The 15,909-nt window shown below is 35.1% G+C and overlaps 1 protein-coding gene across 1 annotated transcript; it reads right to left on the bottom strand.

Annotated features, from left to right (window-relative positions):
• Positions 1-11,806: 11,806 nt before the first annotated feature.
• On the bottom strand, positions 11,807-15,493 carry LOC112771509 (vesicle-associated protein 4-2). The gene is made up of 7 exons (XM_025816275.3): positions 14,529-15,493; positions 14,012-14,082; positions 13,245-13,326; positions 13,031-13,149; positions 12,408-12,485; positions 12,205-12,324; positions 11,807-12,096 (listed from the first exon to the last, which is right to left on the bottom strand). The coding sequence occupies exons 1-7, from the start codon at positions 14,800-14,802 to the stop codon at positions 12,034-12,036; spliced, it is 807 nt and encodes a 268-aa protein (XP_025672060.1). The 5' UTR covers positions 14,803-15,493; the 3' UTR covers positions 11,807-12,033.
• Positions 15,494-15,909: the final 416 nt, after the last annotated feature.

The following is a 15,909-nucleotide window of genomic DNA, read 5'->3' as shown; positions in this document are numbered from 1 at the left end:
AAACCCTATATGCTTTACTAGTTGTGGAATATCCAACAAACAAACACTCATAAGCCTTTGGATCAAATTTTCCCAAATTTTCTTTGTTATTTAAAACAAAACATTTGCATCCAAAGATGTGCAAGTAATCTAAGTTTGGTGGGTAGCCTTTCCAAAGTTCATAAGGGGTTTTCTTCAAAAATTTCCTTATGATTGTTCTATTTAAAATGTGGCAAGCTGTGTTAACCGCTTCAGCCCAAAGGAATTTTGGAACATTGCTCTCACAAAGCATGGCTCTTGTCATTTCTTGTATGCTTCTATTTCTTCTTTCCACAACACCATTTTGTTGTGGTGTTCTTGGACAAGAGAAGTTGTGAGATATTCCAAATTCCTCACAAAAGGATTCAAACAAATTATTTTCAAATTCAGTTCCATGATCACTTCTTATAGAAGAGATTTTCAAATCCTTTTCATTTTGAATTTTCTTGCAAAAAGGTCCAAAGGCCGAAAAGGCTTCATTTTTGTGTGCAAGAAATAAAACCCAACCAAACCTAGTGTAGTCATCCACAATTACTAAACCATAATGTTTACCACCTAGGCTTTGAGTTCTTGTTGGACCAAATAAATCAATGTGTAGCAACTCAAGTGGTCTTTTAGTAGAGATGTCTTCCTTTGGTTTAAAAGAACTTTTTGTTTGTTTTCCCATTTGGCAAGCATCACAAGTGATGTCTTTGTCAAACTTTATCAAAGGAAGACCTCTTACTAATTCTTTCTTTACAAGTTTGTTTATTTGAAACATACTTGCATGGCCCAATCTCTTGTGCCATAACCACTTTTCAGATTCTTTAGAGTGAAGACAAGCTACATTTTGATTCTTTAGTTCATCAAGAGTAAGTCCATACATATTATTGAAACGCTTGGCAACAAACATCACTTCATTTGTCTTTTCATTAACAACACAGCATTCAAGCCTTTTGAAAACAACTAAATATCCCAAATCACACAGCTGACTTATACTTAAAAGATTGTGCTTTAAACCACAAACTAAAAGTACATCATCAATGAAAGTAGATTGCTCATTACCTACTTTTCCAACAGCAATGATTTTACCTTTACCATCATCTCCAAAGGTCACAAAACCTCCATCATACTTATTTAGTTTGATGAAGTAGGTTGACCTTCCAGTCATGTGCCTTGAACATCCACTATCCATGTACCACATGTCCTTTTTGTTCTTGGATGCTAGGCAAATCTGCATGATGAGATTCAAGTAGCCTTAGGTATCCAAATTAATTTGGATCCTTTGAAGTTAATCCATCTTGGTTGCCCAAGTGCATTGAAATCACAAACAATATTGTAGACTTTGTTTCTTACAACTCTCTTTTCAATGAAGCATTGTGCATATGAGTGACCAAATTTCTTGCAATTAACACAATGATTTTCTGGTGTGTGTTGCTGAAACTGATGTGAGTTATATTGCTTGAAATAATTAAAGCTTTGAAATTTTCTAGTTCTTGGAGGAGATGCATTTCTTTTGACAAACTGATTTTTAGTAAAGTTATTCCTCTTTGCAAAGACATTTTCACCAGAATTTTTTTGAATATTTTTGCCTTTCGAAAATGAGGTTTTGTTGTAAAAAGTTGGTTTCTTGAAAGCAGCCTCATTTTTCGAAATATAACCCAAACCTGGCCGGTTTGAACTCGGTTCAGTTTTTGGTGAAGGGTCAGTTTCACTTGTGTATACTTCATCAAATTTTTCTTCAAATGTTGGAGCATTTTCAATACCAGATTTGTTTGGTATGGTTTTGGTATTTGATGAAGAAGCCACAAACTTTATAGAGGAAATATTAGAAGATGCATCTTCCTTGGCTATGTAGCCTAAACCAGATTTTTCAAACAATGGTCTTTGACTTGCAAGTAATTTGTCCAAGTTACTAGAACCTTGAGCAAATTTTGCTAAGTCACTATTCAGCCTTTTAACCATATCATTTAATCTTTTATTTTCAGCAATTAACTCATGTGAAGGATCCACAATATGCTTTCCTTTTAATTTTTCAAGTTCATATTTTAGAAATCTGTTTTCTTCAATGATGTCCAAAGCACATTCAGTTTCCTTCACTTTTTCTTTTAAAAATTCATTTTCAGCTCTTAACACATTTCTTTCAGATCTGCATTCATTGTATTTATCAAGCAGTTTTGATGTGTTTAAAGTGAGATCATCAATAATAACATGCAAGTCCTCAATGGTCAAATCATAATAGTTTACCTCATCAAGATTGTTGTTTCCAGCCATGAAGCAGTCTTTGTCATCTCCTTCAGATTCTTCTTCTTCATTTGAGTCATTCTCAAGATCCTCCCAAGCTGCCATGAGTACTCTCTTCCTTTCCCTCTTGTCTTTGTCCTCCTTTTTGAGCTTTGGACAGTTTGACTTGAAGTGTCCAGCCTCCTTGCAATGATGGCATGTCACCTTGCTCAAGTCCATCTTTTGCTCCTTTGAACTTGAACCCTTGTATTTGCTCTTGCTTTTCATCATCCTTCTAAATTTCCTAGCAAAAAACAAAAGTTCGTCATCTGAAATACCATCACTAGACTCACTCTCTTTTGGTTCTATTTGTGACTTGAGGGTTATTCCCTTTTTCTTTGAGTCTGTGTTTGTGTGTGTGGCTTCATAGGCAAGGAGTTTTCCTCTCAGCTCATCATAGGTTATGGGACTTATGTTGTTACTCTCGGTTAGGACAGTGGCAGTGTTTTCCCACTCTTTTGTGAGGCTTCTGAGGAGTTTTCTCACCAAAGTTTGTTCTGCATAGTTTGTACCCATAGCATCAAGGTTGTTGATTATGATTGAGAATCTCTCAAATGCTTCATCAATGCTTTCTCCATCCTTCATGCTAAACATCTCATACTCTTTTCGCAGCATATCAATCCTTGTTTCTTTGACTTGTTTAGTGCCTTCGTGTGTAACCTGGAGTTTTTCCCAGATTTCTTTGGCTGTCTTGCATCTAGACACCTTCCGGTACTCTTCAAAGCTGATAGCACAATAAAGAAGGTTGATTGCTTTAGCGTTCAGCTCTATCTTCTTCTTGTCATCTTCATTCCATTCAGCTTCTTCTTTCGGAGTCACCACTCCATCAGCACTTGTTTTTGTTGGGATCTTGGGACCACTCACAACGATCTTCCATAAGTTGTAGTCAATGGATTGGATGAAGATCCTTATCCTTTCTTTCCAGTAGGAATAGTTCTTTCCGTTAAAGAAAGGTGGCCGGTTGTTTGACTGGCCTTCAGTGAGGGTGTAGGCAATTGTGGTTGTGCCCAGATTGTTCGCCATTGGATCTTTGCTCCAAGCGGTTAAGCTTGATTCTTGAGACCTTAGCTCCTGATACCAATTGAAGGTTGTGGTAGGCTTAGAGAAGGGGGGGTTGAATCTATGCCTTCCTTTTAATTACTGTTGTTAACCCTTTTAAAACAGATTTGCAATTCTGATTCTGTTGTAACTTAGCAGCGGAAATTTATGAGACAATTTATTTTTGTCTCATGAATATCAGAAAACAGAACACAGCAGAGAAGAGAAAAGCTAACACCAGCATGTATCCTGGTTCGGTTGCCTTGTGCTATGCAACCTACATCCAGTCTCCTCCACAACTGTGGAAGAATTTCACTATAGTAAACTGTATTACATACACCAATAACACAGGATTGACCCAATCCTTTCACACTCAAGTTCTAACCTAACTTGACATTGGCTATGCTAATACCTAACTATACCTGTTAGTGCTAACCCAACTAAGAAAGGGATACCATTCAGATACTAGATACAAGACACTTAATCAACCTAAAGAAATCAGAAAATAACTCTAGGCTTTTCTCTCAAGTGTATCTCTCAGCCTTTTTCCACTCATGGCTTTTTCTCAAGCTTTCTCACAATGCCTTTTCTCTCAAGAAATTACAGAAAGATAAGCTTAGAAAAGTACATTACAATCAGTAAAACATGAAGGAGATTGACTTCATCAACAGCCTCTGTGCTATGCGAAAAACCAGATTAACAAGCCTCTGATTCAGTTCTTCATACTGGCGGAATGCACCTTTGATTAGGTTACACTGTCCAGTTAGTTGAACTTCTTCAAAGAGCTTTCTCAGAACAATAACCTCTATTCACTGGTTTTCTCTCCTTAGTTCTGAATGAGCAGAAGTTCTTCTTTTATCTCCTTGCATGTGGCTGAGTTCTTCTTCCAAGGTCAACACCTTGAGCCTTGAGCTTCACCAAGCCACAGATTTACTTTTTCTTCTCAAACATCAAAGTAGAACCTTTGCTTTTGACTTTTCCAACTTGACCGAAAGTCATGAAACTGTCTTCCAATGGTCAACCAAATCTGAACCATAGAGATGCAACTTGGTCCCCAAGAATCTCTTGTGACCGTGGATTTGTAGCAGTGAAGAACAGATATCAACTTTTCCTTGAATGCCATTTTCGGATAGTGCAGAGAGTTGGGAAGAAAGGATGAAGATTTGATGCATGCAAGATGAGATGGATTACCTTTCTTAAGCTTGATTTAGCTTGGGATTTCTGTTTTAGCTTCTGTGCTTCAAGCTTCAACTCTCTCTCTCTTGCTTCTTTGGTTATTGGCTTATGGAGGAAGCTTTTTCTCTCTTTCTCTTTCTTACTTTTCTGAACTCTTGATTTGACTTGATTAGAGAGGAGAGTAACGTTGCTTTGGTTGGAGCAAGATGGAGGGAATTGTTTGCTGAAACAAAATTGGGCTTGGATCGGGTAGAGATATGCTTGGCTCATTTTAATTTCTTAAGCTTGCTTCCTTTTGGGCTTTGCTTGATTTACCAGCCCATCAATCTTGTTTTGTTTCTCATTCCATTTGGGCTGTAATTCACATTTTGGCCTGCAACATATAATAAATAATTAGCAACATATACTTGTTGATTAAACCACTCTAATTATTTATTTTGTCAAAAATAATGTTTGTCATCACTAATTAATTTAGTTAATTTCTTAACTCAACAATACATTTTGTCAAAAATCCACCTTGCATCACTCGCATCTGAAACGCATATAGAAGCTGAGGTAATATTACAATAGCTTTAATGTTTTTATCACCAAAATTAGCTGCAATGCTGATTGATGTAAAATTGATTTCGGCATCTTTTTCTAGATTGTCTCTGCTATGTGCCACATCCTAAACCAGCAAAAGATTAAAAGGTTTCAAGAAGAAATATACTATCTCCCCCTTGATATTGTAGTAAGGGTTGCTTCAACAAAATTTGGGTGTATTTTCTACATTCTTTCGGGTGTATTTTTTTGTCTTAAATTGGGTGTATTTTATGTGTTTATTTTGGTGTATTTTCTGTGTTCAATTGGGTGTAAGTTCTACATTCGTTTGGGTGTATTTTCTGTATTCATTTGGTGGTTCACAATTTTTGCAAAACATGGCCATTGCAAATCATCCAAAAGGGGTATTCTTACGGCCTAAAACCAATAAGCCATTTAGGGTGGAAGACTACCCAATGTTTATACCCTTCTTGGACCTTAAAAAATTAGCATCGCATCGTTATGTAAGTTTTCATTTCTAAAACTTCTTATTACCATTTTTTACTTATGTGCCAAATAAACTAAAACAGTGTTCAATCTGAACATATTTCAGATTTTTGCACCTGTTTGCCATTCACAACATTGGTGGTTATGGTTGGCTGAAACAAGAAAGCGGAAATTTTATATAATCGACCCATATCACACGAAATCTCCGTCCGATGAGAGAACAGCCCGGAATACATTCATTGTAAGTTGGTTCTGTATTCTGTATTTTAATAGTTGGGTGTATTTCTATTCAATATAAGGTGTAACTTTATGCTCCTTTGGGTGTATCCCTTTATTGAATTTATTCATGTATTACTGATTTGTTTTGTGTTTTAAGGGATATGTAATTTCACGAATTAAAGTATATGCTGGGGGCACCTCTGAAGACAAGGGACAAGGACAAGGAAATTGAACCACCATACCTTCACACCTCAGGCCAAAAGACAAGGTATAAATCTTTCACTCTAAAAATTAATTTTTTCTATATGTAATTTGTAATTTATTTTCTTGGTTTTCAGCTATGACTGTGCTATCTACGTAATGAAGTGGCTTGAGATATTTCAGCCCGCAAACATTAAAAGGCTGAAGTATGAGTGGGACAATTGGACCCAGGTAAATGTGTTTAAAACTAAATAACTCTGTATTACTTTACTCAATTAACATGGTTGATTAAACAGAATATTCTTTTTAACTGTAGGATGAGGTGGACCACTTTAGAGTAGAATATGCTTCCTGGATTCTATTCCATGAAATGAATTAAGACAAAGCTGAAGCCATTAGGGGAAGTAATGCAATAAGACTGTCCAAGCCATCCTCATTGTTATTGAGTCCATATTGTCAGATAGATTCTAAGGATATTGACATTGATTAATGTAACTGTTATATAGTCTTGTAACAAATTAAACACATGCTGTAAAAATTTGCCAATTATGAGTAAAACTCTCTCTGCTGTATTCAAAATGTCTGAATTACAGGTACTATAATATGAAGAAAAACATCAAACCAAATATACACCCATAACCTGACATTTTTTACACCCAAAGAAAGTTGAATATACACCCAAACATCTATCCCCCTAATGCTTTATCCCTAAAACCCTGAATCCTAAACCCTAAAACCTAAACCCTAAACACTAAAACCTAAACCGTAAACCCTAAACCATAAATCCTAAACCCTAAAACCCTAAACCCTAAAACCCTAAACCCTAAACCCTAAAACCCTTAAATTGTAGTAAAAAAAACAAACAATATTTTATAACATAAACAGCAGATTATGAAATATATATGTAAAATGTGAAACACAAGAAAATTTAGAAATACACCCAAAAGAACACTGCTTTTACACCCATATTCTGTAACTATACACCCAAAGAGTTATCCGCTGCTGCTGGTACCCTGAACTGATAATTTATAACACGTCCTTGATATTGGCTGGAATTTGAATGCACCACTGATGCAGCATCAAAGAGGTTTAACTGGATATAACAAACTCACATATTAGCTAAACTATTAACGAGAAAATTAAACTCAATCACCACATATTTAAAGAACATCACTTTTACCTCGTTTAAAACTTTCGTTTTCTTCTTCTTTGAGGCATTTGCAATATGTTTGTCCAACTTTGAACCTAGCCTATTTTTTGGACGTCCTCTTGTTCGAATCCTTGGAGGGCTTTGAAGCTCGTTAACGGATTCCAAGTTGGCGTATTCGTGAGATAAAGAAGATGTCCCCTTCCTTTTGACTTTCAATGATTCCATCTCAACCATGACGTTATCATACGCACGGTGCAGAATTGCAGTCAGCTCCTCCGATTTTGATACAAATTCGCAAATATTTTGCGAACGAAAAACCAATTCGTCAAACTTCTTGCTTCTTGGCTCCAATAGTGGCTCGTCGTGGCTGCTTTTGATGTGTGTGTGTCGCCTCTTTACCTTCTTGCTCCATCGTTCCAGTATATATCTAGGTAACACTTGGCTTACTCGTTCAAAACTTAACACGCTTAGTGCGTGACGGCAAAATATCCCTCTTGACTCGAATAATAAGCATTGACATTTTACCTCGGTTGCTACTGAGTCGTAAGTAACCACAAATTTGTTGAATATTGAGCTGGAAACTTGTTCTCCAACTTCGTATACTGAATAGCCTAGAGTAGAATTCGTTAATCTAGTGATGCAATTCGTCTTTCCTCTAAATTGTGCTTGGACTTCCCTAAACTTTTGATGAGTGTACACATCTTGAAACTGAGCTTCAATGGAGGATTTGGTTGCACACGGTATGACCGTATGAAAATCTGCAGCATCTAATTCTCTCTCTGCTTGCTCCCTGCTTCCGAGGCAATTATCGTATTGTTTGACAAATTGAATAAGCGAGCTATTCCGGGTAATAAACTTGTTAAAAAATGAATGCATGCTCTCGCTCCTTTGTGTGCTTCTCATCCCTGCCCAGAAGTGGTGATCCAGATAGATTGGAACCCATATATGATGGTCTTCATAGAGATCTGCAGAATACACCCAAAAACAGACTATAAATACACCCGAAGAAAATTCAATTTACACCTCTGCTGCAGATTTTAAACAACATTATCTGACAGCCACTTCTTGTCCACAAGACCAAAATTCAGCAGAAAATCATTCCAATTCCTATCAAATGAGTCTTTACTATGAGAGTTCCAAACAACTTGGCTCATTTCTTGTTCAATTTTTGCATGTCCCTTGTACCCGTTTAATTTGCTTGGAATCTTCTTCATGATGTGCCAAATACACCAACGGTGAATTGTTATTGGCATACAAGCCTCTAAAGTCCTTTTCATTGATGCGCATTGATCAGTGAGAAACCCTTTCGGAGCATTTCCTCCCATGTAATGAAGCCAACATTGAAATAACCATTTGAATGATTCAATTTCTTTGTTTTTCATCAAAGAGCATCCAAGAAGTGTTGACTGACCGTGGTGATTCACCCCGACAAAAGAACCACAAACCAAATTATACCTGAAACAAATTACCATAGTGCAGAATGAAAAATCATTACGTACACCCAAAAAATGATTTTATACACCCAAAAACACACAATATACACCTCTGCGGCAGATTCATAAAACAACATTAATTTAGCATCATAAACAGGGACAGTTTATTACCTGTTTGTATTGTAGGTAGTGTCAAATGAAATAACATCTCCGAAATACTCAAAGGCATCTCTACTTCTTGCATCGGCCCAAAAAGCCTGCTTAATCGATTGATCATCCTCGAGTTCAAGCTCAAAAAAGAAATTATGATTCTTCTCTTTCATTCTTAACAAATATTTTCCGAATTCCTTTGCATCTTGTTCAGAAACATTCCGCACTTCTCTCGTAATGTAATTCCTCACATCCTTTTCAATAAAATTTAACTCGTGGTGACCCCCGGCTGCCGCAACAAATGATTGGTAAGTTTTACTTGGTCTAATACCAGCCTCCTCATTATTCTCTATTGTACGACGAATGGACATGCTTAGTTCCCTATGCTGTTTGAGCATCTCTGCTTTACTTGGACAGCAAGGGTGTGAATGATCCAACACAACCTTTGAAATGATCCAAGCACCAACATCCTTCAATGTGTGTATATAAATTCTTGCAGGACAGTTTAAACCGGCTGTCGGATTTGTCTTCTCGGTCGGAGATATTTTAGATTTTCATTTTCCCTCTCTGCTACATGTAATCAATTGATTCTTAATCTCGTTTCCTTTCCTATTTGTGCTCCAAACTCTTGTAGAAAAACCTGCAGTCTTGGCGTAGTCCCTGTAAAATTTTCCAGCATCTTCAAGGGTGGTAAAGGTCATTCCAACCTTGGGAACAAACTGGTCATCAACAACACAGAGAGGCTGCAGAATACACCATGTCAAAAACTAAAAATACACCCAATAATTTCTGATCTAATACACCCGAACGACAACAACTCAACTTAAATAACAAAAAAAGCCATAAATTGTAAATACACCCACACTTCCCCTAAAATACACCCAAAAAATTCTGATCTACACCCGAGCGTCTGCTATAAATTGCAGATAATTAATCAAAACTAATACATTAGATTCAATCCACAGATTTATGTTCACGCATTAGTTTCACAGTCAATGTTCACGAATTATTCAGCTAGACAATCATAAACCAATAACTGCATCAAATTCAGAGTAATCATAATAAGCTGAATGTAAATCAAACCTTAGGAACTTCGTTAGATTCAAATTCAAAATCCATTTTGCCCTGATTCAGCTGACAATCTGAAGTTGAATCATCCATTATCTTCAAAACGAGTTCAAAATTTGATTTCAGAAACTACAAAATCGAAAAAAAACGAACCTAGAGCTACAGAAAGAGAAACTCGCGTCAATAACGAAGAACAAACGAATGATAAAACATAGCGAAAAGAACGATCGAAAAGGCAGGGAAAGACGCGCAAGAAGGAAAACGAAGAAATTTGGCAAGAAGGAGAACGAAGAAGGAAACGAGATCTTTTAAAAATTGGAAATTATATATTCGCGCGTTCTGTTATATAGCGCGTGAAAGATACATAATATTAGGAGCGTGTTTTCGGGAGAAGTTATTTTTTGGACTTGTAAGGCTTACAAGCCTTAATCGCTTGTATGCGAAGCTTTTCTGATACATTATATTATCGATATCTAATTTTATATAATAGGTTTATGGCTTATTTATTATATACTTAGGTATTGAGGATCTCGCAAATATTCACTGACGACACCTTGCTAAATATTTTAACCCAGTCTTTATATAAAACAAAGACTTACTATTATTTTGCATTATAAAGAAACCATATCAAAAGTAACGAGATAGTGACACGAAGACTTTGTTAGATATAAGATTTGAATTATAATTAAAATTAAAATTGCACCTCATAGCACCAAAAGATTTTCATATACTCCATAATGAATTGCCTCCTAATAAAATAGGAGCTGTGGACCTAGTAAGTAATAACTGACTTTATAGCACTCTCATTTTAAGTTTATATTTTCTTAATAACAGGTTAACTAAAAAATATTTGCAGCTCAATCATCAATACTAATGATGCTAACCTTAGGGATTAAAATAATTATTCCACAAAATTGGCACTTACACATCAAGATATTGCTTTTGTAAAAAGGAGATTTGTATTCTCATATGCTCACTTTATTAAGTGGACCTCTCACCTCTCCACTTTGGGATCTTGATGAGGAATTATTATTCTATCTTGAGTTTAGTTAAATCCATATTTGCTTTACCATAATTTAGATAATGATAGTGGCTGCTAGCTAATTGTCAATTAATTTAACTTGTGTCTAATTTATAGCTACAACTTGTTTACAATTTTAGATTAAAAAAAGATGGATACTATTTATGTGTTTATCCATCCTCAAAATTGAGGATTTTTCAGTTATAGATATTCAAAAATATTATTTATATATAAAAATATCAGTTATTAAATCAGTCAAAAAATCAATATATATTTATATATATGTGTGTATTTTTTTATTATTTCATAAATTTTCCATGTATAATATAATATAATTGTGCTAAATTAAATAGAAAGCGTCTTGTATAGAACCAATTACTTGCTTTTAGTTACTTTATCCAGCTAACACCCTTTATTGTTTCAGAAATGAAGACCAATCCTACTAAGTGAAAGCACACCCTCTTTTAGGATACTTTTCTAGTTTTCTAGTGTATATAGAAGCCAAAACATACGTGGGATGCTGCCATCTTCTACCCAAATCAATGGAAGTGGAATTTGAGTTTGTTTGTAGTGTTCCAGATCATAAAGAATGAACATGCTAACTTCACAATTCAACATTTTGAATATCTTAAAAGTGCTCCAAAGATATTAGTTAAAAACACTCTAGGCATAATCATTTTGGTTCTTCACAATTTTGATTATATATACACACACAAATACCAATACTACTGTAGTCACTTGAAGAAGTTCATAAAGGAAAGTAAACTTCTAATAATAAAGGATGAAGATATTGACTTATTTGAAGTTGTTCATAAAACAAGAAGCTGTTGTGTCACCTTTGTCATGCATTCAAGCATATATTGCTTTGACTAAATTGATTTTCTTTAAATCAATGAAACTGAATATAATCAAGATATTTGAATATGATTTGATCAATAAGATAACTATTTCCAACTGAGGCAAATCCAACCACAGCAATGATAAAGATGAAATTAAGTGAAGAATCAGTTCAAAAATCTCATTCAAAAGAAACAAGCTATCTACAAGTTGTAAGAGAAGATATAGCATAGAAATTTTAAGTTCAGCCGATGGTAGCATTGATTCACTCGCACTTAACACCACAAACATTATTCAAAATGAAAAATTATTCAGTGTTTTCAATCTCTTAATAGCACTTCTCTAGATCACTCAACCACATTTGACAAATCAGTGGCCAGACAGTTCAGTTTCTGAACATAAAATTGGACAAAAGAACAGAAATGCTATATACTTTACACTGAATCCACGACACCTTCGACCTGCTGCCGAGCCAAGTATCGTTCTCTTCTTTCTTTCTGCAGAAGGAACAAGCAAGAGGGAACAGAATTTTAACTTGAAATGAAAACATAATCCAATATACACCAAGCTTGGGGTAGCAAAAAGTATAGAAGTGTGTGTCTTACCCATTCATCAATAACTAGACCTTCCCCGGCGAGTCGAGGACCTGTCTCCTCCGGGGGTTTCTTCCGAGCTTCCAGTGCAGCCTCAGCCTCGGCCAACTGCCGTTTAAGCTTATCCAAAGCCTTTGAGAAACAATGTTTTAGATTCTAACTCCACACAGAAAGCTATAAGATCATATAACATATTTGAGACAAACTAATCTTACAGGGCTAGGGCGTTCCGGGTCGAGGAAGATGACCCGCAGAATTTGCTCTACAGCCACTTGATCTCTTTGCTCCTCAAACTGCAGGAAGAATTACATTTCACAACTTTGATCAGCATACAGAAGCATTCTGCATTGAGTATATATATACTAAAAGCATGTTTTATTCAATAAACCATTCCATCATAAATGTACAAATCAATACACAATAAATACAATATGATTGGCTTATTAATCATTAGATGGATAAACTGACAAATTATGAGTCACATTATCAAAATCCTTCGTCTATACTAAATGTTTTGACTTAGAAATCGGATATTATGACATACATAGAAAAGGATTCAATCCTCTCACGTTCAAAATTAACATGACAAGTTCATGTTCACATCTTCACTTGCTTGTTTATCTTTTTAAGTTCTATTTTTTCAAAGTGATCAAATCAATGGTGGGGATGAGAGACCATGACAAGGTTGGAATCCAAATCCAATAAAAAAAAACTTTAAGCATAAAAAAACAGCAGAAAGAAAAGTTACAGAGTCAGCTTATGAAAACAAGCAAGTATAAAAAATAAAAACAATGAAGGTCGATATCAATGTCTTGGAGGAAAAGCATAAGCAAATTACCAGCTCTGGTACATAGTCCATTTCTCCCTTCACTTTGAGGCTCATGATTTTGAACTTAACCCTGCTTTTTTGGTCAAGTAGTTTCTCATTGTTCTCTGGTGGCTCGACAAACTTAAACACTGCCAAATATGTTAACCTAAAGTTGTTAAGCAGGATTCACCAAATTCAAAGTACTTGACTAAACTGTAGAATCACGTTTTGAAGGACAAATTACCAGTGGCAATAATGCTTTCTCCAGGTGCAAGAATACCACCTGGAGGCCGCATATAACAACTTTTCGGTGCAGTTGTTTGAAACTAAGATGGAAACAAAACAAAAATGTCAGTTAGCAGCAATTTAAGTGGATTATACAACAAAAAAGCTACTGGTATATAACATGACAATATACAACAACAGAAAAGTGTTCACTATCCTATAAAAATATGATGTGAAACTCGATAGGAACATCCTTATACCATATCAATGTCATGCTTCCTATCATCAAGTCAGTGTCGAAAACTTTCTTCAAGAATTCAAAACTGTTTATCTAAAGAAGGTGAACTCAATATAGAACAGAGAAGAAAACAAAACTGATACAAATGAATTGAACCTATTCATTCTGATGTAAATGAGCTGCAATTCTGGCTTGTATAGGGATTACTAGTGTACATAGTAGTACATGCACATTTCTGTATTGGATTATTTTTAAGTAACAGAAAGCTAACTAAACTAACTTTACACTAACAGACTTCCACTACTTCTAACTGACTCGTCTCATTTCTTTCCCACAGTTCAAAAGACAGTTCTCTCAATTCTTGTCACAGTTGTTGAAGCAGTCTACCTAAGAAACTTCTCTGATCTAATATTTCAATTTTGTAGGTTGATTAAAACAATCCAAAATTGTCCCAAGAGGTGCCAAATGTCAACATACATTGACAGTGAGTGCCAGAAAAGTTTCAATGAAGATTTAATCACTAACTCATCATAAGGGATAAACCTCACCTTGAAAGCTACATGAGACTTGCTAGTGTTTTTAATCGCGATTGCACTCCTAACTTGCTTGCCAGGTTCATCTTCAAAACAAATTCAAAATGAATCAAATTCATCCAAAAGAATTCACTGGAACTCAAATCATATTCTTGATCCTAAATTCCTAATAACAATAAAACAAGGGAAAAAAACAGAATTAACAAATAAATAGATTTGTCTTGATATTTATAATCATAAAACTCTCAATACCTTAGAGGATAAATGATACAAGCAAAGCACTTAAAAGTTAAAACAGAAACACCAATTCAACCAGAGTAATTATTTATTCCTATAAACGATCATCCAAAGCATCCTCCTAATCTTTTATACCTCATTAGTATTTAGAAGGATGTTTAAGACAATTTTAAGATAATAAGTATATCACTACTCATTCAGCAATGAATCTTAACAGAAAATAATGCAATCCAAAAAGTTAATAATAAGAAAGAAAACAGAAATCAGTGACTAAATAAGTTCATAAGATACATACAAGGAAAGTAGAGTTTGTTGGGAGGATCAAGACGGAGCCTCCTCCTTGTAGGAAGCAGAGACTTTGCCACAGAAGAAACCATTCCTGAAGACTGATTCTGGGTGGATCTATCAAGAGATTGAAGACCCTGGTTTTGCTGATGAACATTGTGCATATAAGATGTTGAGGAAGAAGAAGAAGATGAAGAAGGTGCATGCGTTGTTTGCCAAAACGGCATTCTACAAAAGCTCCAACCTTTACCATCAGACCCTGATTTCTCACTCTCCACAGCCATTCTTCGCCGGAATCTCGCCGGAAAAACAAACTCCCGGCAACTGGGGTCTCACAATTGCTCCGAAAGTTTCAAACTTCGTGATTTGTTGTGTGAAGGGTCTGAAGCCAGATTTGGGTATTCTTGTAGCAGAAAAAATTGTGCCTCTGTTGTTGAAAGCACTTGAACGTAGTAAGAAAACAACACAAAGGTTGTTGAGAGTGACCTCACACGTTGTTTTTGATCCGAAAACACTTATATTTTTTTGTGTGTTTTGTCCAAAATGGTGGTCGTTACTGGTTAGTACCTTTTAATGAGTGAGACAATTTGGTAGCAGAAAAGGGATTCGGATTTGGGGTGTGAAATTTTTACTGTGTGAAGTTTGAAGTGTGAAGTGCGTGATCCGAATGAATGAACAAACCAAGTCGGATCTGAATGCTTCATAAACTGTGTGTATTTGATTTGTGTTTTTGAGGTCCGGTTGGAGCTGTTTGTGGGTTCCCGGGCTTTACAGTTGCTTTGATTCTACCATCTATGCAATCATTTGCTACTTCTTTTTATGTTTTTTCACATACAACAACATTAGCATCACCCATCTTTTCATTTCTTACTAATTGTGTAACTCATTTATTTTCCAAACTAATCATGTTGTAAGAATATGTATAACTACGTAAAATTTGTGAAATTGATTGGTTTTTTTTTTTATCTCTTTAACAAAGTTTTTGTTGTTGTTGAAGCTTTAGAAATAAAAATTCTTATTGGTAAGTTTTTACCTTTTTCTTAAAATTTAAATTGAATTGAATTAAATTTATCAAATTTGTAATAAGATTTCGATATGGGTGATTTAATTGGAATATTTGATCAGCTTATTCATGTTATAAGTCAAATAAAATAATAATTATATCACAAATTATATGGTGTTTGGTTTATTGTTTTGATCTTTGTTAACAATATTTTAGAATTGGTGTTAGTTTACTCATTGATCTGTAACTGTGTGCTGCTGTCTGCTAAATGATTCAGCTATTGCAGCACATGCCTGCATCAATATATTAATCTGATTTTATTATTTTTGATTTCCTTTTGTTCCCTATTTAATTTATAATTTTCATAAACATAATGACATCGTATATC

Source organism: Arachis hypogaea, chromosome 18 (assembly GCF_003086295.3).
Source record: "Arachis hypogaea cultivar Tifrunner chromosome 18, arahy.Tifrunner.gnm2.J5K5, whole genome shotgun sequence".
Lineage (NCBI taxonomy): Eukaryota > Viridiplantae > Streptophyta > Magnoliopsida > Fabales > Fabaceae > Arachis > Arachis hypogaea.
This window is presented reverse-complemented; position numbering and strand designations above follow the sequence as displayed.

Excerpts from the sequence above, each read along its gene's own strand:
- LOC112771509 (XM_025816275.3), bottom strand. The coding sequence starts at position 14,802 with ATGGCTGTGGAGAGTGAGAAATCAGGGTCTGATGGTAAAGGTTGGAGC. Across the intron at positions 14,083-14,528 it reads CAACAAACTCTACTTTCCTT|ATGAACCTGGCAAGCAAGTT; the intron begins GTATGTATCTTA and ends TTTGTTTTGAAG. Across the intron at positions 12,097-12,204 it reads GTCTAGTTATTGATGAATGG|AAAGAAAGAAGAGAACGATA; the intron begins GTAAGACACACA and ends TTCCTTCTGCAG.